Source organism: Harmonia axyridis, chromosome 1 (assembly GCF_914767665.1).
Source record: "Harmonia axyridis chromosome 1, icHarAxyr1.1, whole genome shotgun sequence".
Taxonomy (NCBI): domain Eukaryota; kingdom Metazoa; phylum Arthropoda; class Insecta; order Coleoptera; family Coccinellidae; genus Harmonia; species Harmonia axyridis.
Window position 1 is genome coordinate 18,564,436 of NC_059501.1, and position 17,637 is coordinate 18,582,072.

Here is a 17,637-nt window from a genome sequence, read left to right on the forward strand (position 1 = left end):
TATCCGAAACTTGATTCATCTATGAAGAAAACTGTGGACCACTCTTTGACACCCCAATTTTGAAACTCACGACACCAATTCAATCTTGCAGCGTGATTTCCTCTGGAAAGTGGTGGACACCTAATGGGCCGTCGGGAATGAAGATCGGCTTCATGAAGACGATTCCTCACAGTATCTCGCCCAATGGTCAAATTATGAGCCCGTTGAAATTCCATAACCAACTCAGGAGCCGTTATAGTGGGTTGCCTTCGGGCGGTCAAAACCAAAAATCTGTCTTGAATAGCAGTTGTACAACGTCCACGTCCTGGATGATTTTCGGCAGGATTTCCAGTTGTTCTGAAACGCCTCCACAAACGACTTATAACACTTTGTGAAACACCCATTCGCTCAGCTGCATCGACTTGTCTCATGCCCCCTTCAAGTAAACCAACCACTCGATTCATCTCTTCCAAAGTTAAATGATGTCGTTCCATAATAAAAAGAAGTTGATAGAAAAATATTGTCGATGTTATAACCCAAAATCGATCTAACGAATGCATGAAATGATTAAAATCAAATACAGAAATTTTAACTGCGACATTAATTTTTTTTATTTTTATCATATCTCCCATATTTTCTTGGCTAGCATATGTATACAACCAAAATTCATTCCGCATGATGATTTCAATTGATAGTCTGCAAAAAACTTGAGATAAAAGCAATATGCGATTTACCATGCGAGATATACTGAAATATCCTTAGACTTTTCCGATGTGTGTATTTACAATCAACGTTGGACTCACTAGGGAAAGAAATTTGGAAGAAATTCAAAATGTTTACATCTTATGTAGTAGGGTCCTTAGCTGTATAATGTCAACAAGTCGTCATATTTACTTGTTGTATTTTGGTTTTGTTTTTTCAATGGAACCCAATAGTAGAAATCTATGGAATATGAAATATTTATATTTTTATGAATTGCTATTCAAATCAATGGAAATGATTGCACAACAAACAAACACTCAAACATTTCTCAAACTGATCGCTCTATTGAGTTTATGAAATATTGCGTTTGTTCGACGTATCTCAAGAAGAGACCAAGAAAACGGCCTTAAAAAATTCAACCGGTTTTATCTTCTGTTGCATATCATTTTTGAGTTTTTCCTTATCATTTCTACTAATGATAATTAATCCAACTTCTTCAATCCAATAACATTGGCGTACTCTCTAAAGTACTGTCGGCCATTTTCAATTATTTTCTGATGATACCGTGCCTGTTAGAACAAGCTCTACTGGATCTGGATTCTTGTCCATATTTTTTGGAAGAGTGCACCATATGTTAGCGTGGCCCATTTTGATAGATCCGAATTTCCTATGCTGCACGTGCGAACTGAAGCAGAGGTAACGGGTATATCGAAAGTGATCGTCAACCATGAAAAATCTGACAACATGGGAGTCTTAGCTATAACTCATTGAGAGCTCAGAATGAGTGTACCCAAAAAAGTGCTGCTCAGATTGAATAGTTCTTGATATTTAATATAGTAGATTGAGTAGACGTTCAGCAGTTTCTAATTCGATTTGCATTGGCACTCTCCAGAGAGGTACTAGTCAGTAGTTTCATGAATAATTTGAAAGGCAGTTGTGTTTCTTTGTAGAAAATGGAGTGATAGAGACAAGATTGAGTCAGGATTTGGTAGAGCAGACAGAGTTAAGATCATCGAGTTCTCTTTAGTTTGTACACTGAGTGAGGGTGGCGATATTGTTTGGTTTAGGAACTATAAAATTAGACTTTCTTGGTCGACAGCATTGTCTTCAGAGGTGTTTGGGTACTGGTGATTGAGAAGTGTTGAAGTGGGAGATCTAGGAAATTTGTTCTTTATGTCAAGTGTTGGGAAGGAGCACATATTTATGGTTACTGTTTGCAATCATCGGAACTTCTTTGGAGATTTCAAATGTTTACAATGTTGGGTAGTTTTTTATATGGCTTAGAACTTTGCTGCATTGTGAACTATTTCCTAAAGAAGGCAAGATAGCTCATTGATTTATATTACGATGAATTGCCGTGAAAAACGGATTTGTGAATCAATGGATATAATTGGACTTTAAATCTTTCATCTTATATTATGAAGAAATCAATTCACAAATTTCTTGTAGTTCGGTCTGTGAAATCAAATTTAGCAGTTGATTTGCCTAGAAAAAAGCCTTTCAAAATTGCAACCAGCTCAATCTTCTTAACAATGCGCTAAATGATCGTCTTATATGTATAATGAAGAATCTAACAACTTTCATGAGAATCTTAGCTTTAACTTCTTCATTATTTGACACTAGTAAGCCGAAAAGTGTGCATCTTGATAATGAGTTCAAGGTTTTGTAGACTATCCGCAATCATTGACTTACTCGAGGAGAACAGTTGTATTCGTTGAAAATTTCAAGGGTTCACATGGCAATTCTAGTATGTTTCTTTCTTACGTTCAGGGTAGGCCACATTTTTTTCATTATATTCAGTAATGAAACATTGAATCATTCCAGTTGCATATTTCATTTTTCTCAGAGTATTCTGTATTTTTGAAGCTTGTATAGCTGAAATCTTTTCTGTTTTTGCAAAGTTACCTGAATAATATAAGATGAAAAGATGAAGCTAGACACTGAGAGCCGTTTGAGGCATAGTGACCAGAAATGAACAACGGTATACACTGTTGAATAATGGGCTATTTTATCTCAAGCCAAATAATGTAGGTGCGCTCTCTCTCTAGAGATTGCGGCGTTTCGTCCAGAAATTGCTGGTGGACTCAGTAATTGGGCAATCCAGTGTCCTCTGCTCAAGACATTCTGTCCTAATGAGATGAGTCTTATGAACCCACCGGTGCAGCACTAGAGTGTGACGAGAAGCTAGTAACGCCACCTCTCGGGCCAGAGTAAAATTCATAATATCGAGTAATAGAAACACTGAAGATAGACTGAAAATAGACTGAATATTATAAAGAAGGCGGCTTCTACCCCGACGAATCGCTAAGGTCTATCACTCGGATTCTAGGGCTGTGCATCAAGATGACGTTGCGGCTTCGTCTGTCAGCATCGCATAACGCCATCCCGTCATCCCTCCTACCCCCGCAGCACAACAATCCGCTGCAAATCTAATCTCGGCACGATAAAAGATTAACCGTCAAATTCGGATGGAAGGCGCAGAGTTCTCGAATTGAATTTGATCAAGTTTTCCAATTACAAAGTCTTAATAAACATATTTATGAAGTTGCCTGGAGATTTCCCTTTCGCTACGAGCTCCCTGAGCGTTCTTTGTCTTTCAACACGGGCGATTTCGGGATTGATGAAGTGGGAGAACGGAACTTCAGAGGGATGAGACTTGGAGTTACTTCGCGCCGAAGTTTGTTCTTCCTGTACCGCCAGGTTCATGAGTATTTGAAGCAGAATATGCGAGATGTGTATACCGATCAGCCTTGGGGAAGTGATGATGGATCTAGGTAGCGGAAATATTATTGAAGCCAGAGGCGGGGCCTTTTAGAAATCGTGTTCAGAAAAAATGAGATTAAGGTGTCGAGAACATAATCTTTTCTACACTGACAAAGTGTGAAAAATGTTTTTTTCCCGCACCAATGACGTCGAGCGGAATTGAAAGGGTTCCATAACACGTGGATTTGGTGATCAGCCAAAAATCAACTACTGCTCTTTCCTGAGAGTTTTAGAGATTCTACTACTTGTTTCGATCAGTAAATCAATCTCAAACAATCCTGTAATTTACACTCCTTTTCTACCACATGCAAGAATTAAAATATACGTTTGTACGTCTTCATTTTTGATTTTAGAAGAACCGTATTTTCAGCCTTTGACCAGACTTTTTACATGATATTTTTATGTGTCGATTCATAAAAAAATAATATTCATTCGGAAAGCTATATCATGCATATATACATGTATATTTCATGTGTTCATGTATATTTCCAATAAAAATGTTAACTTTCATTCCAAAAAAATTGATAAATAAGTACCTTTCGTAATGACGAACTCCTTGAAATGAATAATAATAAAAACCTCATATAAATCGATGGATATAACATTCAAACTAAAGCACAAATTGTTTATTTCATTATTGACTCACTTCATCCTTTTATTATATAAATTTTTTTCTCAATGTCCATTCAACTTATCTATCTACTCATTCATTTATTCATTCTCGTTTAGATATGCTTGTTAATATTTTAGTTATACGTCGCTATTAATTTTACTAACTAATTGACTCCTTCATACTTTTTGTATATGTGTGCAAATACTCTATTTACATATGTGTGTATTTATTTCTGTGCTTTCGTTGGTATAAAACTGCTCATGTGAGTGAGCTTCTACATAAGTATAAATTGATATATTTCTTACCGATCTATCAGTGATACGTGAATGAGATCAAAAAATTCGAAAAAACCTTGGAGACCTGGAGTTTTGAGTGACGTTTATAAATGAGTCTATTACTGTTGATAACCGCAAAACAAAACAGATCTAGACGAAGGATCTCAACTTGGTCGAACCTGTAGGTTAATATAATATAGGGTTTTTTTTTCGATATTCAAATTTTGTGAAAATGGTGATACTGTTATTTTATTTCTCTAATTCTGTGGTTATTCCGTTCATTCTTCCACATCTTGTAGAACAAAATCGTGCGAGAATATATCAGAAACGCACAGTTTTTATGGTTATATTTTATTATTCTATGTTGGTACTCCGAACTTTCCGCCACGGCTTTATCTGTCAATTCATCAATTTGCCTTAAAGAAATCAGTTCTGCCAACCAACATTTTCCAATGCAAAAATCACTAAATTATATTTATGGAAATATTTCATTAATTTCAATGAAGATGCAATGAATTAGAGAAAATAATGTATAATACTCGTACAGAAGGCTCATTCTACCACTCGTTCATTCCAAAACTCGCCACTTCGTGGCTCGTTTTTGAATTTTGAACTCGTGGAAGAATATCAATGCCTTCTGCACTTGTATTATAAAAAACTATTATACACCAGATCTTTTTCTCAGTCTAGTAGGTGGTGACTTAAATATAGACGTTTCTCCCTATATATTTCTTGATTATTCTATGTTTCTGGTAAAACGATCGACATGATATTTTGCACCAAGCTCTTCTACATCTAAATGAAAAATTTTATCAGATCTGTAGTTTTGGAAATATCAGAAAAACAAAATTTGCACCTGCGGCATTGGAAATTTGAACATACCCGGAAAACTTCAAATTGTGAGAGAATCAATCAGTTCTTCCAAACTTTATGCAGGCTGGTCCTTTATAATATACCTTAAAGAATATTTCAAATGTACTATGTGGTTTCTCTATCTCTTCGTCATGTGTTGTTGATTGATAATCAATTTTTAATATGTAGTTTTATTTATTTGCATGTGTATTTTCCTCGCTCTATATTTGACGATGGTGTATATACTTACGTTTCTAGTATGGATTGACTTACTAAATTTCTTAAAATATTGTGATCTAGTTGACTAAATATATAAATGTTTCAATATGAAAAGGGATGAGGTGATATTTAACATCCAACGCTATATTGGTCATCAATCTAAGATGCATCTTTTCCAAGTTTGCTGAGCATCTCAAGCTCATCAGGAATAAATTTGCAATAGTTGTGTTCTTCTGGAATTTTTATTACCCTTGTTATTTTATAGTATAATACTTTTCAGATGAAATACGTTCTCGAGTAAAGAGGTCTCCAGGTCACGAGTCGCTACTGGACCAGAACGAAATCAGAGTAATTATAATGACCTAGTTCACAGTAGGAAACTGTGATCAGTAAATTAGGTTTACTAAAAAGTTGAGCCTACAGGGAAACGGAATCAATGCAAATTATCAAGAAATCTCAAATTTATTTTCAGATCAGTTGGTTCAAAGCCAGTAAATCTTTCAATTTGTCGAACGAATCTAAAAGTAATTTCTTAAATAATTTCAGATTCCTCTCATTCTCATCAATATCAAAAAAATTCAATGGAGATGAATATACCAAAAATCGATTAATTTGAATTCTGCGACACCTGCATAAGAACACATGACATGAAGTCCATTAGGGTAAACGAAACGTTCAATGAATAAAGAAAAGTAAACGCACAAAAGTCTTCATTCTTCCACAGAGTTCTTGCACAAGTTTCTTTCACATTCTAAAGTAAAATAAATCATCATATCGTATTAACAATTATTTATTTCAGCCTGGGATTTACAGTGGGTAACAAACATTTTTACATATTACAACAATATACTTAGTCCAATTTTCATATAGCACATTCAACGGAGTCGAATACAAAAAAATAAAGTTTTTCATCGAGAAATTTCTCCTCATAATTTTTCGAGGAAATACATTGAGAAAATTCGAAATATACGGATCATGTCCATACTCAAATTTTAAATTTAGGGGGTGAATTTTCAACGAATACTGAAGAAATTTGCTTCTATAGATAAAACTTCATATAGAACAATATTTCTTTCCAAGAAATTTTTTGAGATTATGTTGAAAATCAGCCTTTGAAATGTTTTATAAAGATTCAATATTTCTTCTTTTTTAATACATAATAATAATAATGAGAATTTTCCTATAGTTCGATCCACTAATAATAACTTGCGTCAAGTATTACTTTTCAGCAATCATTTAAGTGTGCAAATTTATCCTACTACTCAATATTTCATTGGTGAAGGAGTAGCCTTCTGCGTCCTAAGTAAGATCGATTTCAAATTTCCTTTTTCAAACCGTACCATAAAGCACCAATTGAATGAATCGGAGCATCAATCAATAAGCAAATTGTTAATGGTTGCTCTTTTATTAAACATATTATGGTAATCTTTTTATTTCCTGTTATTTTTATGTGCAGTTATTCGATTCAAATTGAATAAAGAAATTTTTTTTTTTTCAGTTGGTTATATCTGATGTGGAACTGAATGCAACTGTTCCTAACACGTGCGCAACATGTCTTTTCGGCACCTATAATTTTAAAGAACATTATTTGCATACGCAAAAGTAGCAATATGCGGATTGAAGATAATCAATTAGGCATTTTGATGAAATTATGGAGTATAGACTTCAGTGTTGGTTAGTAATTAATAAGAGAATGCGGAGTTAATTAATAAGAGATTACAAAGTTATAGCCCACTCCATACAGCGATCACAATGTGATTGAAACATTGATTACTCCGAACCTAAAATGATCGGAATTCTATTAAACCGTGTCCTGCAAATCTAATAAGTTCCTGCAATGTGCAGTTTAAATCGAATTGATGCAGGTGGATGCCTGAAATAACAACATTTACCGACAACACAATATCTAATGAATGTGTTTCACGGGTCCATTATAGCTAAAATGGAATCCAAACGGTTATAATCGAACAATGTTAGGTTCATTCGTTTGAGATCACAAATTTCAACATACTCGTTTCCGCATTGCTGCACAATGCACAAAGCTCCATTAATTGATTTAACCCGAAAAAAATTAGTTTTGTAGAAGGGGCGTTTATTTCTATTCAAATCGAAATGAAAAACGATTCAAATACAATTTGATTTGAAGAAGTACTAACATTTATTTATTGCCTCCAGACAAATAGCCATCGACACATGGTCCTTCTCAATTTGGAATTTGGTTGAACACTTTTTAGCATGTTGGTTTAACTTGATAGCTTGTTCTTAGTAAACATACTTCTTGGAATGGAAATCTCTTTTCAAGTATTGAGATTTTAATAGTTCTAGTTTTTCTGGATTGAAGAACATAAATTGAAATAATAATAATAATCATAATATGTTTCAATTACTTCTCCTATTTCCTTGCGATTTCTTATGATGAGAATTGTTAGTTAATATATAAGTATCACTGTGTGAAACAATAACATTATATGGAATATATTGATTAATGATCATAATATAATAAAAACTTATGTTCTGTCGTTCAACCGAACGAATTTCCTGTGAAAATTGATTGAATATCGAATCTATAGGAAAATTCCAAGGCAATTATATTACTTCAAAATTGAATAAGAAATTGATAAATCCACAAATGATAAATATTCATTGATAAAAATCAGCATACAAATTGAAATATTATAGTCAGGGGTGATTTTGGTAGAACAATTCTAAAGGAATAAGACTTTCGAGTCCTATATTCTCTTAAATTTTTTTTTTTTACGAAGAAATCTTCGAGAGACGACAATATCAATATTGGTTGAGTTGATGTTCAGGTTTAATTTTAAATGTACATTTATTTATTCTAAAATTTTTGATTCGATCGTGAAGTTATGATTTCTCGGTCGAAAAACTGAGAAACGATACTTCTATTTCATCTATATTTACATTCACATCATCCTCCGACTTCAGTATCTACAAATCTCCATTTTTATCACAATAGCATACCCTTCATTATATTATCTTATTTAATCATTTCTACATCGTTTTAAATATTTTCAGTGTCTTTGATTCAGAAATTTCACGCTTTTAGGTAGGTACAAAACAAATCACATCTAATTCTCTAGAATTCTTCTGGAATATGTACAGCATCTTTCGCTATTTACAACATGATTGTTCAGCGGTTCAAACGTTCCACAATTTTATTGTTACCGCAGTTTCACGAAGATTATGAAGACCACTAGAACTACGTAGAGCTTCAGGTTGGCAACTGGTATAGCTGAAACAAAAAACAATATTTTAGGTTTCCAAATCAAATTCATAGAATTTATATCAAACAATTATAAATGGAAATAATATTTTACTTCAGCTGTTTACTAATTTACAACAATCGTAACGGTATACCATGACTTCTTCAAGTGAGTATTATTGATTTCACAATGTCTTGAAAATATCTTCGAATTTGAATATGGAACTATCAATTGAAATAAAATTAGTGAGGACAGAAAAGTTTCGATAATTGTTGAGGATATTCAAAATATGATACTTAGGAGAGAAGACCTATTCGAGTCTGTTGGATAATTTTAAACAATTCAATGTTTTTTATTATACCTATAACTGAAGTTCAATCTCTTATGTTTTTTTCAATAGGTACCTATGCACATTTTAATAATTATTATCAAAATCATATTAAGTATCTTATAAATGTGTTGGTAATGGTGAATTTCGTCTTTTTTTATTATTATTTGTTTCTGTTTTCTTATCTGGAATGATTTTACTGTTTGGCGCATGGAGCAAGTACCACAGGTTGAATTTCAAACTCACTATTGCTTTTTTTTAGCTGTTCTTTCTTTAATATTCTTTATGGTTTTGAATGAGACATTATATATAATTTCATTCCATCTTGAAATATAATGTAGCAGCGTTTTGTGTTTCATTCAACTAATGTCAAGAAGTTATCATATTTTCTTTGTGTTTTTGTTACAATTTTTCGATGGAATACAATTAGTATAAATCAATAGGATATGATTCCCCAATATGAGGGGCCTGTAGCGATCCTGGTACATCTGAGGATTAGAAAAATCATCGCTTGGAGAATTGGTCCTGGTTGAAGAAACCCTCCCGATTTCGGGGAAGATTTGGTATTATTTACTTGAATCTTCAAGGGATTTCTAAGGACAAGAGTAATTAATTAATCGATTCATCGTGACATGCTTGAAATCAACAATTTGTATTGCTCTTTCTCAAAAGGATATGTATTTATCCTAAGTAGATTCGAAAAATGTATTTCTTTTCATCAATATTATTGGTTTTAGGTAATGAAATATTCATTTCTTGTTTCTACCGATAATTTGAAACATTCAAACTAATGTTCAAGGTTTTTTTTGATGGTTTTTGATAACTGAGGCCATTCAAGAAAAGGTACAGATTCTAAATTGAGCAAATTTTTGGAGCAACAGAATATGCATTTCTAGTGAACTCAAGCTCAAAAAAAGAATGGAAAGATTTATTAGATAATACCTACTAAGTCTACATACTTTGATTTCTGATCACCATAATAACCCTACTGAGATTGCCGTGAAAGTATTAATATCTGATAGATGAAATTTGCAGAAACCACAAATATTCAGAACCATAGGGAATTCGAGAACAATATTGAAAAATATGGCTGTAATAAATGAGTCATTGTCGAAACAGAAGCCTATTTTGGAAGAAAAGAAGAATATTAAATTAATTTCACGGCATTCAGACAATTTTTCAATTCCGGAAAAAGTACCTCCCCGAGCGGGACTCGAACCCGCAACCTCCGAATCACTAGTTCGTTGCTCTAGCCACTGAGCTACCGAGGAAAAGAAAGATATTTCTACAGAAAAGGTATTGAGAGTTTAGACGAGCGTTGAAGTATATGTACCACTCTTTCAAATGACTTTGTTGGAGACTAGTGTCGAATTTTTAGGAGAAAAATTGTTTTTAATGGTAAGGCCCGCTAATTAATCAGTGACTTCATATTAAATGATCATTTCAAGCTTTGTACAACATTCGGTGTTGTTTCGTTATCAAAACCAACAAACATCAAAACAAAAACCTAACATTCCAATTATAATTTGAAGTGAATTAAGTCTGCAATAACAATTCCTCTGAAACATCATCGAATCAAAAGGAACTCAACCTTTCCTCATATTCATTATTAAGTGTAGGAATATAAGGGACCAGAACGTATGGAGTTGATCCTCCATTTCCGTGTTTTCCAGATAGCATATACTTCTTTATTCATATCTGTCCCCTACCCAAGCTTTCCCGGAACAGTTAGTTGACACAAACGAGTGTTTATTCCATGGAAAATGTAACGAGTTGAGAGTTCTCTCGGTTTTCCGGTACACTTCTTTTTTGCTTCGCGATAAGGTGTTATTAAATATTCAAACAGACGAGTTCATTTTCTTGCTTGCTCATCGTGTTCTGCTCCGAGTGATTCTTACGTTTCAAGTCTTTTATATACGAGTGCGTCGCCTCTGAAATTCTCGAGTAATTTACATGATTGCATCAGGGCGAATTACTGTTTATCATTCGTAGAAGATCCAATTTGAGAATAGGGGAAGAACGCAAATATGGGGAGGGTTTTTTATTGGGTCATGTTGAATATTTACGAGAAAATATGAGAGAAATATAATTGGACGATTCACAATCATTATTAACTTGCATATACGAGGGATGGTATTGTTGCCAAGATTTTTCGACGATTGTTTTGTACTATTTGTTCAATTAAAAGTTCAAAGGAAGCATTGACTTGGCATCAAGCTTTTGTGCGCTCGTCATTCATGCGCCGCTGGAGACCGCAGGCGGTAAGTATACAGGTTGTCCGGAAGTAACTGTACATTCTTTCATCATATGTAGAGTAGGACTAGGGGAGTACGAGTTGACCATAAAAATTAATTTCTGCCTTTCCACAGAAAGCTACAGGGTGAGTTTTCATATTCATGAAAATAATGAAAACACCATCAGAACCAAACTTATTGGCGGAATTTATTGCAACTTGAGATGTTTTTGACACATGCCAAGTCAGAGAGGTAGATATTAATCACTTCAATATTCCAGGACCGGACTCATTAATCTTAGTTCAATGTGTACAGGTCAATAATATCACTTTGTATTTTGAATCTGAATTCAGTGTTGAGATTTTCAAGAAGACTAAAAATTCAGCTCCAAAACCCGATATGATTCAAAGTATTCACATTTAACATCCTTTTTTTTATGATTTTTAGGAATTGGGCAAAATTCGATGAATTGATTTATTCACATAAACAGGACTGAGCTATCTCATGATTGAACATAAAAGGCAGTTATGAGTAAAAAAATAAAACTGATATCTCTTCTTTTTCGATGATCTGTCCGAATTTTTTGTGTTTCTGATCAAGCTATTAACACACATTTTTGCAGGAAACTTTTGATAGTTGGGAACTATTCTAAAAAAGTTCAAGCAAGTTTTATTTTGCTCAGGTCTCCTGTAGAACGCGAATGTGCAATTCTAAAATTGTGTGAAAGACGAGAACGAAAAAAAAAGAAGTTGCTTGCATTTTACTATACTCAGTGCTTTAGGTAATATCTCCTTCAAGTTTCTAGGAAGTTGTACTGTTTTCAAGTCTTCAGTTTCTATCACATGATTACTACTCTAGAGTGAATTAGATAATATTGGTTAACCCAAAAGATTTGTTGTTTGACGTAATTTACATGAGCTATAATTTCATTCATTAGAATATATGTATAGGGTTTTCCGATAAGATTTTGAAGATAAGATAAAATGAATTTTCATTAAAAAACAGTAGTATATATTTCAAGGTGAATCAATGGATGTTCATTCCATAGTTAAGGCCCTCTAACGATGAAAAAGATATTAGCCTGAAGGACGTTATGGCTACGGTTGTAGCACCATATCCTTCACATGAAATTTTCCTCGACCAATTCGACCATTTGTGACTATATATCGAATATGTCGAATGACTCGACATAACCTCATAAAAAGTAGTCGAGAGGGGTTAAGTCGCAAGAACGAGATGGCCAGTTAAAAACACCATGTTTGGATATAAACTTGGCACCAAATCGATTTTGCCATGAAATGATGGTTAACCGCGTGGTATGACAAATTGCGCTGTCTTGTTGGAATCAGATGTCGTCGATGTTTATTTGATTAATTTTCGGAAACAAAAAAGTACATGACTCGATAGCGCTCGACATTCAGCGAATTTTAAAAGATGTAATGGCGATTCGTTAATGAGTAGAGGATTGTCTTGGCTGCATATACACCAAATTTGTTTATTTTAATTCAATTACAAATAAGCATAATCACTAAACACAATTTTTCAGTAGAATGCTCATCTTCGAACAGTTTCAATTTTGCCCAATCAGCAAAAATGGTACGTAAACGATAGTCATTCAATTCTTACATGAGCTTCATTTTATAGGCACGTAAGCCAAGATCCTAATCTAAAATTTTCCTGGTACTCCAAATACAAAGGCCAACGAGCCGATGTATCGACATTTCGGTATTGTCTGCGCTACAGGAGCAATATTATCTTCGCTATGCACATTTCTTTCGTGGTTTTTCGGTAATTTTGAATCGAGAAGAGTACAATTAGTGCCAAAACGATCAATAACTGCTTGAGTCGCTTACTGACTGGAACGATTATACAGGGTGGCCATTTGAAAACGAAACAGACGAGATTACAGACGAAATAAAGTTTTTCGATACAAATGCTCGGACAGGTCGATTTCTGTTTCGAGGGGGACAACTTAAGATGTAGGTTACGGACGCAAAGCGCTTCAACCCTTGCTGCTACAACCCCCACCCCCAATTTTTAAATAGGGAAGATGGGGTGAGTGATACCCCAATTTAAAGGTATTTTTATACTGATTTCAGCACAGTAATTGTTTTTTCATTTTATGCATTAGTTCTCGAAATATTCATGCGTTAGTTAGTTAGGAAGGAAGCCACAGTCATGGTTGTTTTGAAGCTCAAAATGTCGATTTTTCACAAAACACTACAAGTGCCATGAAAAAACCACTTCATTTTCAAATACTTAGTTAAGAATATTTCGAGAATCAATGCATAAAATGAAAAAACAATTACTGTGCTGAAATCAGTATAAAAATACCTTTCAAATGAGGTATCACTCACCCCATCTTCCCTATTCAAAATTTGGGGGTGAGGGTTGTAGTAGCAAGGGTTGAAGCGCTATGCGTCCGTAACCTACATCTTAAGTTGTCCCCCTCGAAACAGAAATCGACCTGTCCGAGCATTTCTATTGAAAAACTTTATTTCGTCTATATCTCGTCTGTTTCGTTTTCAAATGGCCATCCTGTATTGTCCGTAAAACGCGCTTTGAACTTCGCGATAAATTTTTTTCGAAGTTAATTTAAACATTTTGAAAGCGTTGTTCAGGCGCTAAACGATTTATAATGAATTGCCAAACCTTACCGAAGAGAAATGTCAAAACAATTTGACATGCTCAACTGTCAAACCATAGACAACAATCATCGAATTTTCTCATGTAGCTAAAAATACATCCTTTATAAATATGATGAATGTAGGTCGTCGCCTTACTAACTCATTAACCAACAGCGCCTCTCGTCGCGTGATTCAAAAATCATGCGAAACATTCACCCGAAGTCACGTATTTCTCACCAATCAATCTCGCATGAATTTTTTTCACGCCCGGATGGCGTTCGGAGGTCGAACTCGTTGTAAAAAGTATGGAACGGAATATTAAATATTTAGGAAAAGCCAGGAAATGGTCAGCGCTCGCCTTTATCATGGAAATAAGTTGGCCCTTTGAACCGACATCATTCCCAGACTCTCCAATAACTCCATCTCATCAATATTCACGATATGCTTTTGGCGGCCATTTTGTTTGGCTTGTTTTTGCCGGACGCTTCTCTCGAGCTACCGTTTGAGTAGAGAAATGAGTGCGATTCGTATATTCGATGCATTCGCTGAGCGGGAAATTAAGCGTGGAGATGAACGGAGGGAAATTTGTTTAGTATTGGCGAATTCGAGATTCGTGATCGTGAATTTCGATGAGTCGAGATTGGAGGGGGTTGCCACCTTTAGTTGTGGAAAATTTAGTTTTCTTTCTCTAAGAGGATTCGTATTGTTTTCTATTCAATAGACTAGAAGTCTGGTGATTGAAAAAAAAATTTCGTCAATGTTGACAATTTTGACCGTAAATTCAGATAACTCGAGATTAGTGAGGGTGGACACCTTTAGTTGTGGAAATGTTAGCGTTTGTGTCGAGGAATTAGTGGAATTCTAATCTTGTTGGATTCAGTATTCACTAAGCTGCAAATTTAGCGTGAAGATGAGTTGAAGACAAATTGTTCATAATCAGAGTCATGGAGATAGCGAATATCCATAGAGGACCATGCAGCAGCCTAATGGAAAATATTGTCACCAGTTAATTCTTCTGATGTTTTCCTTTTTTTTTGTAGGATATGACCTCCTGGATAAGGAAGGCTATGGAACCAACTGAATCATACGACTAGTTTTTGAGATACAGGGTGTCGAAGATGGAAAATGGCAACCCTGACAAAAATTTTAAGGAAACTGATAAAATACTTATTCATAAGAACTTATGAGATCCAAGATCGGAGTCATATGAGCACTCATAGATAGAAATCGCAAATAACATAATTGTAATTGAACTTTAAGAACCACTCCCTGATGAAAACTATTTGAATTTGATTATGTATAACATCTACCTACGAACTCTCATAAAACCTTATAAAACGTTCATGTGTCGTGGATTACGTAAGTTTAGGTAACAGACTTTCCTCACAGATCCTTATGAATTCACATAAATTGTCTATATTGTTTCATGAGAATTCATGTGATATTTTTGGTAGGGAAAATTTCTTGTGGGAAACAATCTTGATTGAAACACTTTTGTGCTACAAATATTGCTAACTATAAATATAATAATACTAGACTGGTTTTTAATAAAAATTTTGTTAGATACAGAGTGAGTCGAACATTATTCAAATTGAAATTCGTTTAGTTCATATTTCACCCTGTTATTAAAAGAGTCGTACGTGGAATTTTCCAATTTTTTGTTATTACGCTTGGTTTGAAAACGTTTTTATAATGTCAATAATGGCAAATTAGCTTTGCTATGACGATTTTTCGAGAAACTGAATTAAGAGGGGCGACTGATATTAGAAAATCTCTCAAAAAGTGTTATACAATAGAAAGAATTTATTGGTCTCATAATATCATAAGTAAAAGTCAGAATAGGAACAAATTAAAAATTTGAATTAAAAACTGAAACCAAAATTTACCCTAAAATACAAGAACTAAGCAATCATTTTAATGAAAAACTACAGTAGCGCAATAAATAAACATATAGCAAACACTAAAAATCACTAGAAACACACAGGTAAGTCAATATTTAAAATTCAAGCAAAATGAATGTTGCGGTCCGGACATAGTTCATGTAAATTTTATAGGTAACGGTAAGAGACACGTTGGCGTTTACTAATTTTTATTTTGTCATTGTATAATGATAGACATTGTATTGGGTGTCCAATAATAATAATAATAGGGCATCTCAAAAACTATAAGACTCGGAGGAATAATCTTCAAGGCTCCCCGATCTTTGTTCTCGAAATAAGTAGCTACCCACGGACGACTTTTTCAATTACAGGGTGAATTATGAACTGAACGAATTTCATTTCCAATAATGATTGACCTCACCCCCTGTATCTAATAATAATTTTTATCGAAAACCAGTATGAAATTATTACCTTATGAGTAAACAATATTTGTCGCGCAAATGTGTTTCATTCAAAATGTTCGACCATTGTCACTTTGTTACTATGAAGAAATTCAATTTTCCTACTTCGACACCCAGTATCTTGAAAAGTAGTAATAGACTTAAGTTGGAATTTTTTGTTCAGGAGTTTATATTCTACAACATACGTAAAATTCATAAGAATTAATAGGTGGCAATTTTTCCATTTGGCTCCTAACTGGTCTTTTTCAATAAATCACCTTTAGGGTTGAAGAAGATATAATGCATGATTACTCTATTTTCATCCCGCTATACTGTGTTCGAGACGATGAATAAATATCGAAAATCTAAATTAAGCACCTACTAAAAGCAATAGTGTGAATATTGTAAATGTTCGATCCTTTTGGCTAGATACCCAAAGAAAAAAGATAAAACTATTTAATTGTTTATTATGATATTCACTACTGCTCATATTCCATTGAATAGCTTTGTTCAATTAATAAAAAAAAATAGCATGCAAAAAAAGCACATAACACTTCATGTCCCTGGTACCGCAGTACCATACGAGTAGAGACCTTTTTCTCGTCAGTACCAAGCTTCAAGAGAACATGAAATTGAAATTGTCTTGATCGAGATATTGAAGGTTATGAGACGCTCCATTTGTAGTTGTTTGAAAAATGGAAGAAAAGAAGTTTCATTATATAGATAATGCGCATTCTCACAAATCGATGAAAACCATGGTTGAATTGCGCTTCCAAGTGCTTAACCAGTCTATCAGTCTATTGTGCAGATCTGACTCTCCTGACTCCAGTGATTTCTGGCTTTTTGCAGACCTAGAGACCAAAAAGACGAATCTTTCTAAAGTAAAGCTATTGTAAAGTTAGAGGTAGTTTGGACAACATGTATTATTCTCGTTAATTTTGAGGATTGAATGTGTCAATCGAGTTCATTCTTATTCTATAGAAAAATTCAACAGAAATTTTAATGAGTTTCTCATGAAATTAGACACCAACATCAATTCTTGACTATTCAATATAAAATATGTCATTTTATTCACAATTGGCTCACTCTGTACACTACCTACTACCTGACATTATCGTGCCCATTACCGAGCATAAATCTCAACCTTCAACAACGGCTCTCTCAACAAAAATGAGCACCGACTGACGACACATTCTATCCAATCTGAAAGCTTTCTCTCACATATCGAATACAGCCTCGACTACATCCTTCACAGCATCGAAAAGATCAACTAGTCCCAAGCGGACGTTTCAATTCGACCAAGATCCAGAAAACCCCATCTCATTAGACGTACATCCGTGCCGAACGAATTGAAACTGTTTATGCATTCCGGTTGCCGGAATCGGCCGGGAAAGACAAAAATGGAAATGATTTCCCACGAGATATTCTCGTCGGTGTAGTCGCATGCGAGTAGAGGAGATATCGAAAGCAGGCTCGCGTATACCTGTGCGGGTCTGTGTGG

At 34.3% G+C, this 17,637-nt stretch overlaps 1 protein-coding gene and 1 non-coding gene across 2 annotated transcripts in view; both read right to left on the reverse strand.

The window, feature by feature from the left end:
- Positions 1–6,177: 6,177 nt before the first annotated feature.
- The window catches only part of LOC123688709, a 175,649-nt gene continuing 164,189 nt past the window's right edge, over positions 6,178–17,637 (reverse strand). Inside the window, exon 6 of the mRNA XM_045627340.1 lies at positions 6,178–8,656. Coding sequence (XP_045483296.1) covers positions 8,586–8,656 — 71 coding nt within the window. The 3' untranslated portion in view covers positions 6,178–8,585. The remainder of the gene's footprint in view (positions 8,657–17,637) is intronic.
- On the reverse strand, positions 10,154–10,226 carry Trnat-agu. The gene has a single exon. It is a non-coding gene; the product is annotated as a tRNA-Thr (tRNA).